At 50.3% G+C, this 24485-nt stretch overlaps 2 protein-coding genes across 3 annotated transcripts in view; one reads left to right on the top strand and one right to left on the bottom strand.

Annotated features, from left to right (window-relative positions):
* The window catches only part of PDCD6IP (programmed cell death 6 interacting protein), a 500749-nt gene that overhangs the window by 385185 nt on the left and 91079 nt on the right, over nt 1–24485 (top strand). The gene's annotated exons all lie outside the window — the stretch shown is intronic.
* LOC147722249 (uncharacterized) lies at nt 17975–22716 on the bottom strand. Its single transcript, XM_086966820.1, has 2 exons — nt 21580–22716; nt 17975–18417 (listed from the first exon to the last, which is right to left on the bottom strand). The coding sequence occupies exons 1-2, from the start codon at nt 22714–22716 to the stop codon at nt 18061–18063; spliced, it is 1494 nt and encodes a 497-aa protein (XP_086822946.1). The 3' UTR covers nt 17975–18060.

Genomic DNA, 24485 nt, shown 5'->3' on the forward strand with positions numbered 1-24485 from the left:
TCACATTAATCAGTCGGTTGAATTAGCTGTTTTCTTCCCTCAACCTGACTGTTGCAGAAAGAGCTCTACACACCTTAGAAGTTAGAAGAGCACTGTTGTATTACATTGAAAGGACCAAACCTTTTCGTAAGACAAAACAGCTTTTTGTTGCTTTTGCTCCACCTCACAAGGGCAATCCTATATCCAAATCAGGTATTGCTAGGTGGACTGTATCCAGATTTGCTATGCAAAAGCCAAAAGGACTCTAACTGTACCTCGTAGAGCACATTCCACTCGTAAACTAGGATACACTATGGCTTTTTTAGGCAACCTCTTATTACTGATATTTGCAAAGCTGTAACATGTTCCACACCACACATATTCACCAAACACTATTGTGTGGATGTGTTAGCCAGACAGCAGGCTATTGTGGGTCAAGCAGTAGTAAAAACGCAGTTTCAGACAACTTCATCAGTTACAGGATAGCCACTGCTTAGGTAGACTATGCATAAGCATGTGATCTACAGCTCACATGCCTCGAATGGAAAATGCTACTTACCCAGTATGCATCTGTTCTTGGCATGTAGAGCGGTAGACTCTCCTGCGCCCACCCACCTCCCCGGGTACCTGTAACTGCTGTTGTTCTCTTGATACCATACATACTTACACATAGCATCCCTATTCTTTACTACTACTCCATTCTCTCACCCTCTGTGGGAAAAAAATCTGAAGATGGAGTCTATGACCATGCACACTATCACCGAAAGGAGGGGGTCACCTACCTCATGACTAGGAAGACTTCTTAGAAGAAAAACAAAGTGCAAACACCCGGACCCAACACTATATGGTGATCTATGCATAAGCATGAGATTCTACAGCTCTACAGGCCAAGAACAGATGCATACTGGGTAAGTAGCATTTTCCTGTCTTTCGACCTTTCTATGTTTGCTGGACCAACCGCCTTCTTTAAATCACCTGTTGCGATCAGATTTATAAAGTGTTTGATGCAGATGTTCCCTCCCTAACCATTTGTAAGGCCACAGTGGGACTTTAATTGGGTCTTAAGATTTCTCTTGTGTATGCCGTCTGAGCCGATACCTAGTTGCTTGCTGTGTCATCTCACTTTAAAGATTGTTTTGCCCATTGTGATTACTTCAGCTTCTTGCGTGAGTGAACTACTGCATAAGGCGGGGCAAGTGTAGTGAAGCTCCGTGGTATTCCATTACCTGTATGCACTTTTCCCTATCCTGTTCAATATCGTGTTTCCCGGAGGGTGGTCCGGTTGGTGAGCTGGAGTAGCTAGTGCGTGGGCGGATTAGTATGCGCTTGGTCCAGGTGCCACCTGGGTGTCTAGTGGGGGCTCTGCGCCACTAGCGTGTGTTTGCTTAAAGTCATGCAGGAGCATCGCCCATTCTAGTGAAATGGGACGCCGTCGTATGCCACAAGCTTACTCCTGACGGATGAGGTCTTCTTCAGCTGTGGCCTATTTCTTCACTGCCCCCCACCACGCTGCTATTGAGGGACCCTCGGCTGAGCGCCAGTGCATTGCCACACTGAGTTTCGCTAGTAGTACAGACAGCAGGGCATGTCTCCCATGTTAGGAAGTCTGTTAGACCTGTGACGGTTTGTAGTGTGGTGTGCACTGTCGTCCAGAGGGTTTGTATCACGGGGCATGTCCAAAACATGTGAATAAATGGGGCATCCGGTGTGGCAGCGGGGGCACTCAAAGTGGGATGTCGGGTAAAAGCACTTAAGCCGCGTTAAACTTGACATTTTTTAATCTTTAGTTGCGGGACACTTTTTTGTGGTGTTCTAGGGCTGTCAGCCACTCCCTATCATCTAGGTTGCGGCCGAAGTCCTCCTCCCAGCAGCGCCGTAATCGTGTCAGTGGTATGTGTGTGACTTCCATGATGAATTTATAGATCCATGTGATATGGTGTCTGCCAGCCCCCATATGTAGTAGTGTGTGCAACACCGGGTGAGTCGTGGGTTCCCCGTCCCCTAGGTCTCCGGTCCGTCAGCAATCCGCCACCAGCTGCTGATGCAGCAGGAATTGGCCGTCTGGAAGCCCGCTTTCTTTGGCCAAGTCTGTGAACGAGAGCAGTTGGCCGTCAGAGAATAGGGCTTTAGTTTCGGTGAGCTGGTGTTCAGTCCAAATCCTAAGCTCTCCCGAAGTGTAGAATTCGTGTCCTTTAGGGAGTCCTGCCAGCGGCAGTAATGGGGAATATATCGGAATCCCTTTGGACATACTGTGAATCCGCATGGTACAGGTTCTGGCAGCTTTGACCAATAATAGATGAGCCGGGTTGGGTTTGGTACCCAGAAGGAGCATTCGGGTCGGCCCCGGGACTGTTATCCCTCCGTCCTGTGCTACCGTTTCCCCGAGGTTGCAGTGTGCTGTCCAGCGTGATAGCCACTGTAGCTGCGCCGCTAAAAAATAGGCTTAGAATGATGGGGCGCCCATCCATCCGTCGTTGCTCGGCAGCTGCAGGGCCACTCTGCAGCGGTCCATCCCCCAGATCAGGGAGATTAGTAATGAATTGAGCTCTTGGAAGAAGGTCCGCAGCTTGATAACTAGGATATTAGTAAAGTAGTAAAGAAGCTAGGGCACCATGATAATTTTGGATAAGGCTACCCTCCCGATGGCAGCCAAAGGTAGGGTCCGCCAAAAATTGATTTGACTTTTAAGTCCTCTGAGGGGCCGGTAGTGGTTGCCTTCCAGGAGGTCACAGGGCTCATGGTAGTCTGATACCCAAGTAGCGCGGGGCGTCGCCCTTCCATGCCAGTGAGGCATCTCCCAGACGAATTTCCCTGTGCGGGCTATCAGGGTGCAGGGGATAGAGGATTTCTCCCAATTTACCCGTAACCCTGCAGCTCTCTCGAATTCTGCGAGTGTGTTTCATAGGGTGGTGAGGTCTGCTGTGATGTCTTGAACATTAATGAGATCATCCGCATAGAGGGAGACGCAATGAGTGCGACCTCCCAAGGGAATCCCCCAGTGCTCGCCCACCTCCTGCAGTCGTGCTGCCAGCGGCTCCATGGCGATTGCAAATATGACGGTGGACAGGGGGCACCCCTGGCGAGTGCCGCACATGATCGTAAGGTCGGTGTATAATAGCTGTGTGTACGCTATAAATTGGGCCCCTATGCCCACCCTCCGGAGCATCTCCGAGGTATGGCCACGCCAGGGTGTCGAACGCCTTCTCAGGATCCAGTAAGAGGCACACCGCACGTGGGAACCTGCCCCGCACCCCGTCCTGGACCTGGAACAGCCTATGTATATTCTGGGAGGTGTTTCTTCTGGGGACAAATCCACTCTGGTCCGTATGCACCAGTCTGGGGAGTATCTCCGTGAGTCTATCTGCCAGGATCCTCCTCAGAATTTTGCAATCCGTAGTCAGGAGGGCGATAGGGCGATAAGAAGCTTGGTGATGAGGGTCCCGATCGGGTTTGGGGAACGTTACCAGTATAGATTCCCGCATCGATTGAGGGAGTAGTCCCACTTCTAGTGCCTCCCGAAAGACTGTGTCGAGCTGCGGGACCAGCTGCAGGGAGAATGTGGAGTACAGTTCTATCGGGAAACCGTCTTGTCCCGGAGCTTTGTTTTTGGCCAAGAGGTGAATGGCGGATTAAATCTCTGCTGGTGCGAGTGGGTCTTCTAATGTCGTGCGTTCCTCATCTGTGATTTGGACTATGGTGTTTGTGGTGAGTATATTCCGAATGTGTTCCCCCTGTCTTGAGTCTGCTCCTTGTAAAGCATGGTGTAGTAGTCCTGGAAGGCGGATAAAATGTCCGCCTGCACGTAGACCACCTCCCCCGTGGCATTGCGGATGCCTGTGATCGGTTGTGTTTGCGTGTCCTGACGAATGAGCCAAGCTAGTAGGTTACTGGCGCGGTTTCCTTCATGATGGACTCTAGTGGTGTATGTGCGAAAATTGTAGCGCCGTAGATCGGCACACGCCTCCTCGAACTTGGCTTTGGCCTCCGCTAGTTGCGTGGGGGGGGGGGGGGCTCCCGCTGATCAGCTGCTTTAGATAACTGCACTACTTGTTGTTCTGTGGTTTGTACCGCCCTCTCTAGTGTGCGTTTCACTCCTGTGATTTGCCTGATGCATGCTCCCCGAAGGACCTTTTTAAAAGCATCCCATTCTAGGGACCTGGTCTATGCACTGCCTGTATTGTCGGCAAAGTAGTGTTGAATGGTTTCTGACTGTTCGCGGTGGAACACAGGGTCTGTAAGGCAGTCTTTGGGGAGGCGCCAGGTAGGGATCGGTGGTACGGGAGGCCGCCATGCGAGTGACACGATATGTGCATCGTGATCTGAAATGACCCTGCCCAAATCATCAGTGTCTGATGCGTGGAAGGAGAGACTGAGTGCACTTGAAGCAGTCCAGGCGGACTCGTAAGTTGTGAGGTAAGGTGGTAGGGTGGGTATGTCTCCATGCGTCCACTAGGCAGCCCAGGCGTGGAATGCAGCTGTGTGCCTGTGCGATGGGGAATGCTTGGTGGGGGGGGGGGGGGGGGGTAGGATCTATCCAGTGTGAGGTCCAGGGAGCAATTGTAATCCCCACCTAGTATCCATGGGGAGTGTGTGACTCCCGCCAAGGTGCTAGTCAGAGTCCCCCAACATGGTGTCTGATCAATATTGAGGGCATAGATGCTGCCTACGAAGATGGGCTGCCCATCTAATAATCCTTCTAGTAGTGCCTGGCGGCCCTCGGGATCCACCCGTCTGCCAGTTTCGCAAAAGGGCACTCCGGGCCGAATCCAGATCAGCGCTCCTCTCGCGAAGGCGGAGTAGGTTGTGGTGCAAAAAGAGCTGCGCCATTTCTTCTGGAGTTTGCGCAATTCCTCCTTAGTGAGGTGGGTCTCCTGGAGAGATATGATCTGTGCCTGCTGCCACTTAATATACGCGTATATTGCATAGCGTTTCCTGGCTGTGTGCATCCCTCGTACATTGAGGGTTAAAAACTGGAAGTCTGCGTGTGTCATGGTGGATACAAAGTCGTGCCCTGTTAGCGTGGGTCTCTAGGGGAATGGAGTCTCCTAGCTCTAGCCGATGGATGTCATTTGCGGAGCTGTGTGGGGTTGTAGGTGTGAGCCCCTGCCCTGTATATGGGAGGTAACAAGAGGTCTTGGTATGTGAGATGGGTGAACTAAGAACTGGGGTCGGGAAACAGTCCTAATACTGGGGACCTATCCCTGGGAGCGATACGTCCAAACTGGCGCTCTAGGGGAAAGGAGAGCGTGCACAAGAAATTACCAACTATGGGGTGATGGTAGGTGCATGTGAGGGTGGTCCTTGGGCGGGTCCGTAAAGGATCAGTGTGCGTCATCTGGTCCCTAGCAGTGTCAGAACAGTGTTACATGCGTAGTGTGGGAGGATTGCAGTTGTTTCGGGGGCCCTGTCCCTCTGCTACCAGGGCTACCCCTCATCTACGTTCTGAGGACAATGTTCCTATGACAGTCCCCTATATATGACCCTGCATGTTCCCTAACTAATGAGATCTGCTGTCTGGGGGGTGACACGGGGCAGGGTGATCGAGTCTCCCTTAGATGATGCGTCGTCGCTATCGTCTTCGCCCGCCGAGGAGAACAGGTGTAGGGCTCTGTCTTGTAATGCTGTTACGGCTTGTAGGACGTCTCGACGTTCCTGCATGATTTGCTCCAGATCCAGGGAATGTAGTACGTGGCTCCGTGCTATATTGTTTTCGCTATTGCGCCCCCTGTTTGGGTTGCTCTGTCTGGGTCGTGGCGCTCTGTTTCTCTGTCCTCGCATGGTTCCTGACCCGGATAGCTGTGGGCAGTGCAGGTACGCCCAGTCCCTCACCTCCTCCGCACATGTGAAGAATGAGGCAGAGTCTTTGTAGACAATTCTGAGTCTGGTGGGTAATAACGGGGAGTATTGATTGTCATTTGCTCTTAGCCGTTGCTTCACCTCCAAGAAGAGCGATCTCTGCTGTTGCACCGCGCATGCATAATCTGGAAAGACCATGACCTGCTTTTCCTCAACCTGGAGGGGGCCCGATCGCCTGGCGGCCCTGAGCACCGCATCCCGGTCTCCAAAGTGGAGGAATTTCGCCAGCATCTGCTCCAGGCTGGAGACTCTGTGGGTGCGCTCAATAGAGAAGAAGGCCGATCGGTTGGCAGCCAGGGTAAAGGATTTCACCCACTCCTCCATGTGCCCCACCGGGTCTTCTCCCTCAATTCCTTCCGGCATACCAAGCACCCGTATATTACAGCACCTTGAGCTTCCCTCCAGGTCGACCATTCGTTCCTCCATTGTGGATAGGCAGGTTAGGACATCACATATTGTCTTCTGTTGGTCTTTTACTGCTGGTTGTAAGTCCGCCATGATCTTTCCCACTTTATTGACCTGGTCGGCTAGCTTGCGCACTTTGACAACCGACATCAGCCTCATTAGGGTCCCTAATGAGTCTGATGTCGGTCGTCAGAGTGCCAAGCCTTTCTTCCATTGACACCCTGGAGAGTTCGATGGCTGCCAATATGTGGTCCAGTTTGTCCGATATGGACAGGTCCGGTTGGGTCGCTGTCAGCTTGGTCTCCGTCTTGGGATGCAGCATATTTTCCTGCACTGTCTCTGGAACCGTGGTGGTCTGTGTGACCCTAGGTTTCCCCATTGTGCCTCCTTGGGTGTTCAGTCCCTCTCGGGTCCGTGTGTTGTGGTGCTGGGGCCTGGCGGACGCTGTGCTAGACCTTTCATCCTCCAATGTGGACTGAGGGTAAGCTCTATCCCCCGTCTGCTCCGCCAGGTGAGGCAGGTGTTCCAACTGTCCAGTCTGGGGATGTTTTTTCCCGACTGCACTCTTTGGTGGGCACCGTATGGGCCACTCTGTGGAGTGCAGCCTTTGCGATTAGGTGACTTGCATAGCCGGAAAGGCCCAATAGCTTGTAGAGTCAATTAGGAGCTGGTTGTGCGGCACTCTCTGTGGCCGGTGGGCAGGGGAATGCCAAGTACCGATTTGGGCGCCAAGTGGCCTGCTAATCCGCCATCTTTATGGTCAGGCATTGGTCGAGGTGGGCCTCGGTGGTGGGGGGGGGTACCACACACTCTCCCCCGGCATCAGGCAGCCCCGGGGGGGGTTCCCCCCCCACCACTCAGTCTTCGAGGCCGCGTCGTCCACTCCCAAGCGGCCCAGCTCTTTGCTCTTTCTCCCGGGAGGCTCAGCAGTTGTGCTCGCCGGGCGCCATGTTGGGTTCAGGCAGCCTCGGCCCTGATGGTGCTCTGTTTTCCGACAGCCGGGAGGGGGAATCAGCCCGGTGCCACTGGTCTCTTGCTGCTCCGCGCCTTGCCTGCCCTCTATCTCGGCCGACTGTGTTTAGTCCGGTTCGCCTGTCCGTCACAGGCAGCTGCTGGGTACTCCGAGGGCCCACCTGATGCGTGGGTTCTGTCTGTCTGCGGTCTCTTCTTCGCTGAGTGCTGCTTCCGGGCGCTCAGGGTGTCTCAGGTAGTCACCGCCCGGTCCCCCCGGCTCACGAGCGGTGTCTCTGGTTGCAACGCCAACAGTGCAACAGACCCTCGGATATTGGGCGAGGGCTCGGGCGGCCGCCATCTTGTCTCCCAGCATCGTGACCTTTAATTGCTCTGTTTTGCCCGCCGCCCGGTCTTCTGCAGCAGGGGTCAACACCTTCAGATGCTCCGTGGGCTCCGGTTGCTGGAGGTCTGTTTCTTTTGTCGGGACCGACGCTGGAAAGCAGATGAAGTTGTCCGCCCACCGTGGAGCCTCAGCAAGGCAGGTCCACCATCGTAGCCTGCTTGGCCATGCCCCGAGAGGCTCCTTTGGTTGTACCCTAAAAGAAGCTTAAGCTTTTACATTGATCGTGCTAGGGACCATCAAAGAAAAGAAAAAGGGAAGACTGTACAGAGGACGATGTTGTAGAGGTGGATAGAATAAGATCTCACCCTGGTTAAGCAGCAGCCCCATAAGGTCTGAGAGCTCTTTCTGCCTGGGCCAAGACTGCCACTTCTGCATTAGCACAAGTGGTGCCTGCCACGGTGCGAAGTGGGCATCAGTGCATACGTTCATGAGGCACTACTGCCTTGACTTCAATGTTTGTCTATAAGGGCACTTGCTTGCTTGGTCCTGCTTGACCTTTTCTCCAGTAACCCGGTTGCTTAAGTTTACTCTGACTGCAGATTCTTCAGTGCCCTCCCCATATTGTTGAGTGGCCTCTTTATAAAAAAATATAAAAAGGTAATGTGTTACTGTTCAACACGCTGTTACCAACAATAGTCCATACTCTGCGTCAAAGAGTACGGAAAGGAAAATAGACAAATTGACATCAGAGCCCAGGGATGGCACTTACATGCAGCTTGGCTCTGTCACTTCTTTTTCTGTCTGGAGTCAGCACAGAGTTGCACAACACCACATAGCACATGTCTTAGCACTGCTGTAGAAAATCTTTGGATCCACCCTGTTGCAGGGTTAATGTTCTAAGGTAAGGAATCTGTGGTTAGATAGAATAGTAAGATTGAGTAACTTGTTTGTCTCTTTAAGAGGACATCTCACAAGTTCAATCTGCCAACTTCAACCCTGGAACAAACATATTTTCTGTTTGACTTCAAAGATAAATAGAGGAAATCTATCGGGGCTACTCCCCCTTACTCAATTAAGTGAGTTTCGGCTGCGCCTGGTCTTGTATGAGGAACCCGGCTACAGAAAATTCTTCCATTGGAAAGATGGATAAAAAAATGCACACCAGAAGATTCTGTTCCAGCTTACCTTCTCAGCCAGGTTACAAGAGAATCAGTTATATCAGCGGGTGCTCAAAGGAGATCCAAGAAACCATCACAATATCATTCCTGGTTCCTCTAGACAAAGAAGACTGCCAACCTTGATACCATGGGCAACTGGGCCTTAGCATCTATGGCAGTACCAATATCTAATGCCAATGACATTCTGCCACTTTGATACACAGTTATGGCAGGACTGTTTGATGTTTCGATTCTTTCGCCAGTCAGAATATTGCAACCAACCATTTTCTACCAGTAGGGCTCACACCTGCAATTCAGTGGATGTCTCCAGGAAAAGGTTCAAGGGTGGCTTCTCTGACAAATCAAAGGACAGTGGATGTCTGCCTGACTCCCAGGGCCACCCATTCCATTCGACAATCAAACTGGTTGGAAGAAAAATAATGGGTATATTTTCCAGCCTGGTATGTTAATTCAGACTGTTGGGTATTGGTTATTATCTGGCATGGCCACAGCATAGAATTTGTAACTAGCTAACAAGCACCATCTAGATCTGTAAGCCTTGCAAGTGGAAATTAAATACTTCTTCAGAAAATGGTGAGCTAGACAGTATTGGCTATTTTATTCAAGCTTATTTTCTGTGCGAAAAGTTTTATGGAAATGGTGCCCTATTCTAGACCTGAGGGCACACAACAAGTTTATGAAGAACTAGTCCTTCAGAATACTCTCTCCTTGACATACTATAATTGGTCACAAATTAGAGTCCCCAATGTGCTTTGACCTAGAGGATGCCTACATTCATATTGCTAATCACCCAAGGCACAGGAAGGTCTTCTTATGGTTAGCAGTCAGTGCTTTCAGTTGAAGGTACTGGCTTTTGGTTTTCATTTGTTCCCAGAGTTTACGCCTAATGTATAGAACCAGTGATAACTCAACTTTGGGTGGCACGGAGTAAGAGATGTTTCACTACCTACAGGCTCATCAAAGGCTCATCTAAAGTCCAGCAAATACTTGTTAAGTCAACTGGACAATATTAACAATATGGGAGGCAATTAAATTCCTAGCACCTTGCATCTGCAAGTTCATTCTCAAACCTTATACATTGCAAGAAGGGGACTAGAAGTTCATGTTGGTGGCAAAATAGCTCCGCAGACTCATTGCTTTACGTTTGCAAGTACAAGACCATGTTAGGATTGATGTCGCCTAGCATTACTCAGTGCTGCTCCAAATACATCCCTTATAAGAACAACTAGATCTTCAGTGGTGGCAAGTGGCTGGGCATTGGGTTAATATAGTTTCCTTTCTTTCCAAAGAAAAATCAGCACTTTCACAGTGCAACACCTTTGTAGGTCAGGGCCTTGTCTTGTAAGTTCCTCACTGCCACCTGATATCGGATACCTCCTGGTTCTGGCAAGCTCATCTTCGAGATCTTGCTACCAGCGGCCTTTAGTCGACATTTGAGATGCATCTTCACATAATCTCTTGCTCTCAAATCCAAGAGGTTATCTCTGAAAGCCTTTCTGTCCTGGATTACCAACCAGCGACTACTCATAAGTGAGTGCCAACCAGCGACTACTCGTAAAAACAGCCAGAGTTTTGGCTACCCTAGCAAATGCCAGATGACCACTTTCTGCAAGCAGTCGTGGTATCCAGGGAAAGGTCTTTTGATTCCCTGGTTAGGGATTTATGCACATGTCTTTCCTCTAGGCACTCTCATTCTGGAAATTCTCCACAAACTAAAGAAAGAACGGTACAATATGATCCTGATAGCTCTGGCTAGAGCTATGCAGGCAGTTATGGTACGCAGATCAGTTGGGCCTGTTGTTGGCCATCCCAGTTTGATTCCAGGTAAATCTTTGTGCTGTGGGTCATGGTTTGGTTTTACACCACGATCCTCACTCACTTTACCCAACTGCCTGGGTGCTACAGACCTAGAATTTGGATCCCTCGACATACCACCTGACTATCAAGATATAGTGAGAGTGTCTTCAACAACCAAGTTGTACTTGTGGAAATAGAAAAGGTACCAGGGCAGTAGATCATAATCTAAATCCTTTAACCATTCGTCCTCACAAAATCCTACATTATCTTCTACATCACATAACCTGGATTAATATATTCCACCATCTGTGTTCGGCTGTTCATAAAATATAACTCCGAAATCTAGCTACTCCACCCTTTTATTCACTAGAGTTGTAAAGGACTTTATGGAAGACTTATTCTGCAACTACCCGCTGGTATCAAAACATTGACCTTCTTGACCATACAGTCCTTGAAACTCTCAGGAAATGTCCGTTAAAGCTTGTTCATGGATGCACTCTGTACATTTTGTTGTGCAACACAGTTGTTTTGTTGCCCTTTTCATTTGCTAGGAGAATGCTGGAGATTCAAGCTCTTATCTATGAAACACCCTTATACCACCTTTGAAAAATCTAGTTACACTGACCCGGAACCCGTGTTTCCTGCCCAGAGTACGTTCCACTTACTACTGAATTAAAAAAAAATCCATCTTCCAACTGTCTTCCTACAGATAAACACTCCAGCTCGGGAGCTCTGCACTTGTTACTTTTGAAGTGTTCACCAACATTTTACAATTGCCAGTACAATGACTTACAGAAAGTCAGATCAACTCTTGGTATCATATGGGAATGCTAACTAAGTTTTTGATTTTTCAACGTGGGGCATACCCCTTTGAATTACAGCAAGCATAGATTACAGCCATCAAAGTCTGGCAGATCTCTCTGAAGCGATGTACAAGCTAATGCACCAGAGGCAAGGTCACAACGGATGGACTCCTTGCTGGGGAGCAGCTTGCGGACCTCAGTAAACCAGTAACTTGTCAAACACACGCTTATCTGAAACGTTACTGCTTTGATGTCCAGAAGATATCTGAGACAATAGTAAGTCTAGCTGTATTGTGCAGTCTGTGTAACTAAGGTAAGCCCAGTGACCACTTCCTAATCATATGTTGTACAGGCATTGTTATGGTACTCGATATTCAAGCTTCTGAATCTATGAAAGATGCAATGTTGGAGAAGAAAAAAGGTACTTACTCGAAGTATAGTTCTCCAACTTTATTTTTCATAGATTCACATGTGACCCACCCACTTACCTGTTAATGAGGATTTTGTCCTTGCTGTATGTTAAATAGCTATAAAAATCTGAGAAGCTCATTCTCTGTAGCAAATTGGAGCTGTGGGTATCGTCATCTTGTTGTCTAGAGTTCAGGTCACATAATCGGGGGAAAGGGCTGCATGTAGCATATGGGTGTTTTCAGTGTTATTGAAGTGTATTTTTATTTATTATTTTATTTGTGTATTTTGTAAAGCGCAACAGCTGCCCCAACGGGGCGTCCCGGCGCTGATAAATCATGGAACTTAGAGGCTAGGCACCAATGGGGCATTATATGGGGAAGAGATGTGTTTTCAGGGACTTTCGGAATGCTAATTCGGTTTGACAGGCTCGTAATGCAACCGGGAGGTTATTCCAACACCGAGTGGCACAGACCTCGAATGTTTTCCCTCCGGCGCGAGTACGTTTAAATCTAGGGGTTTCCAGCAGAAGTAGGGAATTTGAGCGTAATGTCCTGGTGTTGACATACGGTCTCAGAGTGCTTTTCAGATGGGCCGAGCCTTTGCCCTTGGAGGCCCGGAAAGCCAGGGTCATGGCCTTAAAAATACATCTCTTGGAAATGGGGAGCCAGTGGAGTTTACGGAGGTGTGGGGAGATGTGATGTCTGGCAGGAATTCTCTCCACCAGCCGAGCAGCAGCATTCTGGACAGTCTGTAACTTGTGGCATAGGCCTGCTGTGATGCCAAGATATAGTGCGTTGGCGTAGTCCAGGTGAGATATTATCAGGGCTTGTACCACAGTCTTACGGCAGTCCATCGGCAGGTAGTTGATGAGCCGTCTAATTGTCTTGATCTTAGCAAAACAGGATGCTGCTACTGTTTGAACCTGGGCGTTGAAACTGAGATGATTATCCCAGCGCACTCCCAGGTTTCTCACCGAGTCTTTAGGCGTGGGGGCATGGCTGAGATCATCCGGCCACCATAAATTAGAATCAAGAGGGGATGATGAGTTAAAAAACAGAATCTCTGTCTTTCCAGCGTTGAGTCGGAGGGAATTGGAGTCCATCCAGCTAGAGATGTCTCTTAGACAGTTTTTCAATGGGTCGAAGGCAGAGGCAGTGGGGGTATCAAAGGTGAAGAGTAACTGAATGTCGTCAGCGTAGGAGGTGGATTTAATCCCAGTTTGCGCAATCAGTTTAGCCAAGGGGGAAAAGTAAACATTGAACAAGAGCGGGCTCAGGGAGGAGCCCTGTGGAACTCCCCATTTAAGTGGTCTAGCGGTGGAGGTGTAGGGAGGGGTGTATACCTGCTGAGTACGGTCACCCAGGTAGGAAGAGAGCCATCTCAACACTGTACCGCCAATACCCAGGTCTCCCAGCCTTCTCAGCAGGATCTTATGAGAGACGGTGTCAAATGCTGCTGAGAGATCCAGCAGCACTAACACCGCCCTCGACCCTCGATCCAGCGTCCATCTCACCGAGTCAGCCATTTCAACAAGGGCCGACTCCGTGCTGTGGCCCGATCGAAAGCCGTGCTGAGAGTCATGCAGGAGCCCATGGGATTCAATATAGTTGGCAAGCTGGGCGTGCACCAGTTTTTCCAGGATCTTAGCTGGGGCAGGCAGGAGAGAGATGGGCCTGTAGTTACTAGGGTTATCTGGGTCAAGATCAGGTTTCTTAAGGATGGGGACTAGGGACGCATGCTTCCATTTTGCGGGAAAAATGCCCGTTCTCAGGGATTCGTTCCAGATATGGTTAAGGAATGGGTTGAGCAGGGGTGCCAGTTTTTTATATTGTTTGGCTGGCAAAGGGTCCTTGGGGGAGCCAGATTTACAGTTGAGTAATTCTACCAGTGTGTCAGCCTCAGAGATATCTGCAAACTCTAGCAATGAGGGTGACTGTAGCGGGTACGTAGTAGATTCCTCACCCGACCCTGCACTACTGCTGATGGGAAAGGAGGAGTAAATAGCCTGGATTTTTTCCTCAAAGAATTGTGAAAGTTTATCACACAGAGACTGGGAGGCTGGTTGAGTTCGAGTCAGAGCGCTGGGGTCCATAAAGGATCTGACTATGTTGAAAATCTCCCTGACGCCGTTACTGGCATGTTTAATTCTGGAAGCCAGGAAGTCCCTTTTATGATCCTCAATCATTCTGCGGTATTCTTTTAGAGCTGTTTTATAGGTGATTTTACTGTCGAGGGAATAGTTCTGCCTCCAGGAGCGTTCGAGGGCTTTGCATGAAGCCTTTTTCTGGCGAAGCATGTCCGAGTACCAGGGTGCGGATGGAGTGGCCCTGTAGGTTTTGATGGGTTTAAGAGGGGCCATAGCCTCTAGGGCTTGGCCGATCCAGGCGTCGAAATGGTCAATACCACCATCCGGATCAGATGATGGGGAGGGTAGAAAATTATTCTGGTGTTCCTGGAGCGTTTCAAGGGTGATACGACTCCAGTTTCTGCCTGATGCTTTGGGGGCGATGGTAGGTCTGATGGAGCGGGAGATGATGATCTCAAAAGAGATGAGAAAGTGATCTGACCAGGTGACCGGGATGGGAGAGGCTACCAGAATGCTAGGTAGGTTGGAACAAATCAGGTCAAGGGTATGTCCCGCTTTGTGAGTGGGGGAATCTATTTTTTGCTCTAGATTGCAGGTCGCCAGTGTAGAAATAAAATTATTGCTATGTGAGCATGATTCATCGTTTACGTGAAGGTTAAAATCTCCTAAAGCAGTGAAGTTGGTGTAGCGAGTGCTAAGCTGGATGATGTAATCCGTCAAGGCCGGCAGGTAGGAGAGGTTGGAATGGGGAGGGCGGTAGATAAGTATTCCAGAGCAGGAGGTGGACGAGGAAAAATGGATAGTAAAAGGTAGACCCTCTATGCAGTCAATAGGGTCATATGTAGGGAAGGAAGCCGTCCATTTGGATTTGTGGATTAAGGCAACACCACCCCCCTGTTTACCGTTTGGTCTATTGGCGCAGGTGATGCTGTAGCCGTCCGGCAAGGCAAGAGTAATGGTGGGGTTAGTGGTCTCATTCAACCAGGTTTCAGTTAAGAAAAGCAGATCCCAGTTGTTGTCCTGGAGGGACTGCCAGATGTCAATAGCATGTTTATTCAGAGACCTGCAGTTAATCAGTGCCGCTCTGAGGGAAAGAGAAGGGTCGGCTCCATGGGAGGAAGCAGAGCACCGAGCGAGGGCCGGGCCAAGAGTTGAGTCCAGAGAGGGTAGTGAGAACTGGCAGGTTTCACATACGTAAATGTGGCTCTGGGCGTCCGGGATAGACCAGAGGCAGGTGGGGCAAGGAGGGGGTCTCAGAGAAAGCAACATGGTCCGAGAATGGATTGTGGGGGTAGTGCTGGTGAATCGGGCAGGGGAACCGGCCCCGGTCGCGTCATGATCGCGGACGAGCGCAGACGAGCTTGCCTTAAGCGCGCCTTCGGCGCGCAATCGGCGCGCCCGCTGCGCTCGTCCGCTGCGCTTCCGGTAGATACACATGTATAAAGTGAGGGGGCGTGGCCTCGAAGTATACACACTAACATTGAAAATACCTTTACATATTGACATTGACCACCAAGAATTCACAGCCTGATGACGGAGAATATTCAAGCATGAGAATCCATGCAAGATACTAAAGTTGGAGTACTTCAGTTACAGATATTGTTTTTCTTTCTAATTTAAGTAGACATGTGACACCTACACTCCCCCCTTTCTCTAGGGCAAGAAAGATACAACTTTGCCAAAGTGCCAGAATTATGTTGCTTTGAAGCAGGTGCTATTTAATGGTAAACAAGCTTTGGCAAAGCCAACAGGTCAGGCGTTGGCTGTCAACCTTTTAGCTTTGCCAGTGGTTGTTTTCTTTTGTAATGGTTTTTGTAAAAATCCTTATAAGAAAAACTATTACGAAAATGTCTGCCTGACTTTCTCTTGGGTGGCCATCTTGAAATTTTTATTTAAAAGAAGGTTTTTACAAAAGTTGACCACCTGTATGCATTACATTGTCAGGCATGTGCCACAAAACTTAGAATTGCATGTGTGTGCAGGTATAGGTGGCCATCTGTGAAATGTGTTTACTAATGTAAACAAAATTACACCGTCACATGTATTTGTGCACTCATATCTCTTTGGATAGTTTGTATAAAGTGAAATACGTTGAAAGCTGGATGTCCATATGTGTGGATGCATGCACATCAGTGGCCTTTTTAAAGTTTTATTTTATAAATTTATGCTTGCAATGTGTGCATATGGCAAGCCACCAACAGTGTAGGGGAGCGTCTGGCCCTCATAAATATTTCATTAAAAAAAAAAAGGATTGGCCAAATGCCAAAATATTTTTTTTTCTCTCATCAAAAAGTTCACATTGCCAACATAGCCCCTGCGCTGAAGAGGACTACGCTTTGTGTGTATGTGCACCTTGTGCAAGAGCAACAGTAAAGTTAACCTATGACTGAAGAGAACTGACCCATCACCCATTATGCATGCTATGTGCAATGTGAATAACATGACAGACCAGTGGCAAGGTAGAGCTGGTTGAAAGCCACTGTAAGCAAATATCTCTGAAAGAAACAGTTAATTACAGATTCCTTACCTTAGAGTCACTCCCAGGCATCAGACTGGATCCGCAAAGTTTTTCGTCAGCTGTACTCCTGCGCGTCGGTAAAGGGGGCATTTGTCGGCTTCGCGTTCCGCATTGTGGTCGCCAGGATGACGACACGGTAGCTACATAAACATTAGCAGCCAGAGGAGGGTGAGGAAGACTGGGAGGAGTCTGGTGACCTTTTAACAGACCTGTTGGATTATGATCCGGCCTGGAGAGAGGAACTGGGGGATGCCAGTAGTCTGGATTCCTCTCCAGACCTAGTCATGTTTTCTCCTCCTACCGTGGCTTCGGGGAAAGGAGCATCATACGCAGTGGTGTTGCGTAGGGAGGACGAGACTCTCCACCTCGAGCTACCTAAGGTGGCAATCAGGACTAACCTCCTGACAGAGGTGCTTCAGTCTGCAGCAAGCTCTTTGGAGCCCCTGCTGCCGTTAAATGAAGCCCTAACAGACATCCTTTTGGGAACCTGGTCCAGACCCAACACAGGGGCTCCTGTGGATAGGATGATTGACTGATGCCACCGCCCGGCCACCCCACTGTCCTCTCCCAACACCCCACCCCTGAGAGCTTGGTGGTCCAAGCCTCCACATCCAAAGGTGCCTTCCCTAACGCTCCACCTGACAGGGAATCCAAAAAGCTGGACCAACTTGGGAAGATGTTTTCTTCCTTCCAGCTTGGGACTGCAGTCGGTAAACACCACATGTCTGTTGGGCCGTTATTACCACTCTGTGTGGGATCTGGTGGCGCAAGTGCTGCCTCTGTGCCCGGAGGCGGCCCAGGCTGTGCTCTTCCGTGCAGTTGCAGAGGGGAGAGACGCAGCAAAGTTTACCATACGCTGTGGACTGGACACCGCTGACTCGCTGGGTAGGACTATTTCAACGTTGGTAACCCTTCGACCCTTGTTCCCGTGTGGGCGAAGTTGTATGCCTACAACGATCATCTGAACGCGGAAGAGACACGCCGGGGAAGCTTTGCCGTTGGATTAAAAAGCCATGAGCGAGTGCCACCCGGGGTTAAAGGAATTGTCCAAGACTTCGTCCACACGGGAACAAGATCTGAAAGAGACACGTTAGTGATAGATTCCTTACCGTAGAATATCCCCAGGCGTCAGACTGGATCCGGAAACTTTTGCGTAGCAGTACCCTCGCGCGTCGGTGGGCGTCTTCTGCGGCTCCGCGTCCGTCGTCGGCGTCGTGGGCGCCGTGATGATGTCGTCGGAGTACTTAGACGCCGCCTCCGCGTGCTGACGTCAGTTCTTCTTTTTTCCGCGCCAGCCAGCGCAGATCTGGAAAGAGCAGTTACCCAGTGTCCCGGGGGCTCAGGAAGGATTGGAGGTTCGACCACTGGAGCGGGAGGGGCCGGCTCAAAGAGAAACACTGGGGCTTTGATTAAAGGTTTTAAGGAGGGCTTTATTGTTATATACGTTTTCTTCATGAACAGGTAAGTAGTCTTTAGTCTCTGGGTATCGCTGAATGCCGCGGTGCCTTCTGGTCGTGGAAGTCTTTATCTTGATACGTCTCAACAACAGGATTCCACGTGGTACCGGAAAGAAAAGGAAATCAAGAGAAGGCGAATTACTGCCTGCACTCTGGTTGGACACACACAAGGACCGGGAGTGAGGGACACGCAAACCCCGTGAAGTGCTCCAGTTAACTACGGGAGTGACGGAAGGTGCTCGTGCTCAGGGAAGGGTTTGGTTGCAGGAAGTGTTACACCGGGGGCTGTCTCCGCCTCCCAACCCAACCCGCGACCCGGCCCCGTACCTCTTTAAGCCACGCTCCTCCCGTGGGCGCGTGGCAGGGCGACTCGTCCGACCGTTGGCCTCCTGGCTTGTCGTTTCCGTCTGCTTCTCTTCCTGGACTTGGTTCCGCGCTGCTCTCCTCCTCGATCTCCTCCGCGGGGGAAACGCCGTCCGTCCTCGATGCCGTGCTTCCTGCTTTTGTCGTCACTAGGGGCGTGACTCCACAATCCCAGCCGTCGGCCTTAAAGGAGCCGTATACATTCACGCCTGATGGCCATTCCGTGTCGGGGTCTCCTTCTTCCTCATGCCACGTAGAAGTCTGCGGCTGTTGAGACAAGACGCAAGGTGAAAGGGGGGTGGCGCACCACCAGTCTTTATATTCAGATGTCTCTTGACAGTCAGACCCGTGACACACCTCCCCCCCTGGCATCTCCCGATCGGGGAGAGGAAACACCCGGGATAAAAAGTCTGCATTTGCATTGTCTCTTCCTTTGCGATGTTGCACAGTAAATGCATAGGGTTGTAAGGACAGAAACCATCGCAACACCCGGGGGTTGTGGCTACTATTTTGGTGCATCCACTTCAGGGGAGCGTGGTCTGTATGTAGAACAAAGGGCTTGCCCTCCAGGTAGTACTTTAATTTGTCAATTGCCCATTTGATTGCCAAGGCCTCCTTTTCGATGGTAGAGTATCGGCACTCCCTGGGGAACAATTTCCTACTGACGTATAGGATCGGATGTTCAACGCCCTCTTTGACTTGTGATAGTACCGCACCTATCCCCTGATTAGAAGCGTCCGTGGACAACACAAATGGTTTGCTGTGATCCGGTGATATCAAAACAGGAGCCGTTGTCATCGTGGACTTAAGAAGGTGAAAAGCCTGTGAGGCCTCTCTCGATGGGTTACTAAATTCCTTGGCCTTGACGTCTTTGCGGAGCAGATTGGTTAAGGGGGCTGCTAACTCTGCAAAGCCTGGAATAAAGCGCCTGTAATAACCCACCAGGCCAAGAAAGGCTCTAAGGTCCCTTTTGTTCTTGGGGAACGGGACTGCTGCTATTGCTCTTACTTTTTCGCTTTGGGGAGCGATGGTTCCTTCACCCAACACGTAGCCCAGGTATTTCACACTTTGAAAAGCTGCTCGCGATTTTCTTGCATTGATGTGTAGTCCTGCTGTTTGTAGGGCTTCCAGAATGGTTTGTAAGTGTCTCAAATGTTCCTTCCAGTTCTGACTGTAAATGACTATGTCATCCAAGTAAGCTGAACTAAAGTGTGAATAGGGTTGTAAGACTTTGTTCATCAGGCGCTGAAATGTTGCCGGGGTGCCGTGTAATCCGAAAGGCAGGACGGTGAACTCAAAAGCACCTTCATCCGTTACAAATGCTGTTTTCTTTCTATCCTCCTCCCGAAGGGGGACCTGCCAATACCCCTTCGTGAGGTCAATGGTGGTGATAAATTTGGCGTCTCCAATTTTTTCAATCAAGTCATCCACTCGAGGAATCGGATACGTATCAAAATGCGAGACAGCATTTAATGCACGAAAGTCCATACAAAACCTTTTAGTGCCATCAGGTTTAGGAATTAGAACAATCGGGGATGACCAAGGACTCTGGGAAGGGCGTATGACGCCCAAGTCGAGCATGTCCTGTACTTCTTTCCGTACAATCTCTTTTCTTGCTGCGGGAATTCGATATGGTCTTTGTTTTACCACTTCCCCAGGAAGAGTTTCGATGCAGTGCTCTGCTAACTCTGTCCTTCCTGGTAAGTCGGAAAACACTGCTGTATACGGGGTTAGAGTCTCTGTTAACTCCTGCTTTTCCTGGGGAGTCAGCTCTGGATTCACCACCAACTGTTCTAGAGTAGAGACATGTCGGACATCCATCTGCCCTACGAAGTGTCCCACCCGGGGTAGGGGTCCCAACCACTCTTTCAAGAGATTGATGTGGTAGATTTGTGATTTGTGAGGGGTTAACCGGAGTCTATAGGTAGTGTTTCCGATTTTTTCCGTGATCTGATATGGGCCTTGCCACTCATGTTTATTCTTAGTACTGATGGAAGGCAGTAGCACTAGAGCCCATTTTCCTACGTCCAGGGATCTTAATCTTTTACCTTTGTCATAAGATTTCTTGTATCTCTCATGTTGATGCTCCATGGAGGTATAGGCGAGTTCTCTTAATTTACCAAGTCTAGTTCGGAGCTGAGAGGTATATTCCAACATGGATTTTTGCTCCTGGGACGTTTCGTTTTCCCACATCTCTTTAGTGATGTCTAGGAGACTCCGGGGCATCCTCCCATACAGTAACTCAAACGATGAGCATCCTAGGCTGCTTTGCTTTTGGGCTCTTATCACATAAAGGGCGATAGGTAGGAGCCGATCCCAGGCGGGCCCTTCCGCCGTCAGCATTTTCTTTAGTGTTTGCTTCAGAGTCTGGTTGTATCTTTCCACCAAACCATCGGTTTGGGGATGATACACCGAGGTTTTCAAGTGTTTTATGTCCAGTGAGGCACACACCTCCTTCATTAATTTTGAGGTGAAGGGAGTCCCCTGGTCGGTCAATACTTCTTTAGGAAAACCTACCCTGCTGAAAAGTTCCACAAATTTTTCAGCGATGGCCGCTGTGGTAGTGTTCTTTAAGGGAAAAGCCTCAACAAACCGAGTGGCATAGTCCACGATTACCAATGCATATAGAAAGCCTCTCCCCGTCTTTGGTAGGGGCCCTATCAGATCCATGCCCACTCGCTCGAAGGGGACACCAATTAAGGGCATCCTTTGTAGGGGGGCAGCCGGAGGGCGCTGTGTGTTTCTACGTTGACAGACCTCGCACCGGGCACAGAATTCTTGAACATCTTTGTAAATACCAGGCCAATAGAAGTTGCACAGGATACAGTCAGTGGTTTTTTCCTTGCCGGCATGTCCTGCCATCAAGTGGGCATGTGCAAAGAATAGCACTTGTTCTCTGAAAGACTGGGGAACCAATAGCTGCATTTCTGCTTCTTGGTTGGCTTGTCTGTATAACAAATTGTTTTTGATCAAAAAGCGGGGAAATACTGGAGAGGTCTGATTGTCTGAGCTATGGGCGATTTCCCAGGCGTTGAAAAGGGATTTGTCTTCAGCCTGAGCAAATCTGAAACTGCGATCAATAACCCAGGGTTCGGGGGATAGGTAGGATGGTATATGCACCCCACTCCTGGTTGTGGAAAGGTGTTCCTTAAATAGGGACAGGAATTCTGGATTGTCGGTCCCCAGGATCATATCTTCAGGCAGGGAATCAACTACCCCTACGCTAACAGTACAGGGGTCCCTATCCTGCGGTGTGAGAGTGATGGAGGCCACGGGGTAAGGCTTCACGTCCCCATGGACGCACCTGATATACACGGGAGTCTTATGATTCATCTGATCCGGGGTTACGAACCTGGACTGTACCACAGATTGCCTGCACCCTGAGTCTAACAATGCTTTCAATTGGAACCCATTCATCTTTATACTCACGTAAAACGTGCTGCCCATTTCGGCGGAATACATCACAGTCCGGGGCAGATACCCCACCTCCATGGGTTCCTCATGGCTCTTCCTTTTGGGACACATCCTGGCGATGTGGCCCCACTCGCCACATTCGAAACACTGTGGTCCTTTTGTTGGAGGAACCATCATACCGGGAGGTCTGTAGGGTCGGGGAGCCTCGAGTACTGGTTTTGGCCTTTTGTCCGTTTTGATGGTAGGAGTACCTTTGGAGGTTTTTTCTGGCTCCCACGGTATAGACTTGGGTTGGGCCCTGGCATATTGGGATGCCATCTCAATGGCTTGTTCTACTGTCAGGCCTACATGCTGTTTGAGCCAACGCTGGGTCGCATATGGTAACGCCTCCATAAACTGCTCTACATAGATTTTATTCAGTATTTCTTCCTTTGTACACACATCAGGGCGAAGCCATTTGTCCGCCGCCATTTTTAGCCTGAAGAACAGTGTTTTTGGGTTTTCCCCAGGAACCCCTTTCTCTTTTCGGAAGCGGACTCTATAGGCCTCCTGGTCCAAACCTAGATGGTCCAGTATGACCATTTTAATAGTCGCATATGGGGTTGTCCCCAGGGGATTCGCCGCTTGATATGCAGATTGGGCTTCGGCAGTCAGGAGAGGGGCGAGAAAGAACGGCCATTTTTCTTCGGGCCAGCTCATAGCCCGAGCCGCCCTTTCAAAGTTTACCAAAAAGGCGTCAGGATCCTCACCGGGTACATATTTTTGTAGGGCCATTCCTGACGGATGTGGCGTGTGTACACGTCCTTTGCCCGTGGCCGCCTGTTGGACAGAGGGTATGGACTTAAGACCCTCTACGTGTGCGGTCATTGTTTTAGTAAAAAGTTCTCGGTCCGCTTGTGCAATGGACAGCTGGTTCTCCACGGCCCATTCTAACTTCTCCTGCCTCTTTATGAGGTGGTCGATCAGGGTCTCCATCTTGATCTCACTGATGGATGATGAAGAAAATCCCACTTCTGACACCAATTGTCCCGGGGGCTCAGGAAGGATTGGAGGTTCGACCACTGGAGCGGGAGGGGCCGGCTCAAAGAGAAACACTGGGGCTTTGATTAAAGGTTTTAAGGAGGGCTTTATTGTTATATACGTTTTCTTCATGAACAGGTAAGTAGTCTTTAGTCTCTGGGTATCGCTGAATGCCGCGGTGCCTTCTGGTCGTGGAAGTCTTTATCTTGATACGTCTCAACAACAGGATTCCACGTGGTACCGGAAAGAAAAGGAAATCAAGAGAAGGCGAATTACTGCCTGCACTCTGGTTGGACACACACAAGGACCGGGAGTGAGGGACACGCAAACCCCGTGAAGTGCTCCAGTTAACTACGGGAGTGACGGAAGGTGCTCGTGCTCAGGGAAGGGTTTGGTTGCAGGAAGTGTTACACCGGGGGCTGTCTCCGCCTCCCAACCCAACCCGCGACCCGGCCCCGTACCTCTTTAAGCCACGCTCCTCCCGTGGGCGCGTGGCAGGGCGACTCGTCCGACCGTTGGCCTCCTGGCTTGTCGTTTCCGTCTGCTTCTCTTCCTGGACTTGGTTCCGCGCTGCTCTCCTCCTCGATCTCCTCCGCGGGGGAAACGCCGTCCGTCCTCGATGCCGTGCTTCCTGCTTTTGTCGTCACTAGGGGCGTGACTCCACAATCCCAGCCGTCGGCCTTAAAGGAGCCGTATACATTCACGCCTGATGGCCATTCCGTGTCGGGGTCTCCTTCTTCCTCATGCCACGTAGAAGTCTGCGGCTGTTGAGACAAGACGCAAGGTGAAAGGGGGGTGGCGCACCACCAGTCTTTATATTCAGATGTCTCTTGACAGTCAGACCCGTGACACCCAGTCAATTTTTGTTGAAGGAACTGCACTGGCTTCCTATAGCCAAGAGGGCTCTCTTTAAAAGCCTGACGCTGACCTACAAGGCCCTTCATGACTCAGGCCCTAGGTACATTAGGAAGCGCCTTGCTCTTTACAAGCCGAGCAGAACTTTGCGATCTGCCTCCTTGTCTAAAATGGTTGTTCCGACCATCAAGCGAACCAGACAAGGGGGGCGCTCTTTTCATTACCTGGCCCCGCGCGCCTGGAATGAGCTTCCCATTTCTCTCAGACAGGCCCCTAGTCTGATGTCGTTCAGAAAGGCATTAAAAACCTGGCTGTTTACCAGTTAACTTCGCTGTTCCTTTTATTCTGCTGTTATGTTTCCTATTCTTAAAGGACCTCTTCGCTAAAGCGCCGGGACACTCCTACTAGAGTAGCCGTTGCGCTATAGAAGAACCCTAATAACATAACAATAACATAACAATTTTTGACTAACTTTTTGGTGATCATTTTGATCCTTTTCGAAGTCTTCACGACTCCGACGGTGCCGTAGGGATGCCCGGCTTCAAGCATTGCGACGAGTGCGACCGCACCATGTCGGTCACGGACCCCCACCGCCTGTGCCTGACGTGTTTGGGCGTCGACCATGACGACGAGGCCTGCTCCGACTGTCTGGCCCTTTCGAGGAAAGCCAGACGGGAGAGGTCCCGCAGGCGGCAGTCGGCCCCGCGCTCCGCGCCACGTGAGGTCCCGGTCCCACGGGAGGTCGAGGGACAGGTAGCGGGGACGGAGCCGTCACAGCTCCGGGAGTCGGCACCACTCCTCCGTGTCCAAGTCGTCAGGTAAGAAACACAAGAAGTCGAAGAGGCATCATCGCTCTTCTGACTCCCCCCGACGCTCGCGCAATGCGGCCGGGGGTTCGGGTGACACCGCCCACGTTGCTCCTCGGGAGTCGCGGGTGTCACGTCCGGTCCCATCCCCTCCGGTCCCTGGGCTGAATGCGACGCCGGAGGAGATTGAGCATTTCCTCATGGCCCTGAGGTCCCTTTCTCCTCCGATGGGTTCCGTGG

This window comes from Lissotriton vulgaris, chromosome 4_1, assembly GCF_964263255.1.
Source record: "Lissotriton vulgaris chromosome 4_1, aLisVul1.2, whole genome shotgun sequence".
NCBI lineage: Eukaryota > Metazoa > Chordata > Amphibia > Caudata > Salamandridae > Lissotriton > Lissotriton vulgaris.

Coding starts and splice junctions, on each gene's coding strand:
- LOC147722249 (XM_086966820.1), bottom strand. CDS start 22,716: ATGAAGAAAACGTATATAACAATAAAGCCCTCCTTAAAACCTTTAATC. Junction 18,418..21,579: donor AAATGGGCAGCACGTTTTAC/GTGAGTATAAAG, acceptor TTGTCTCAACAG/CCGCAGACTTCTACGTGGCA.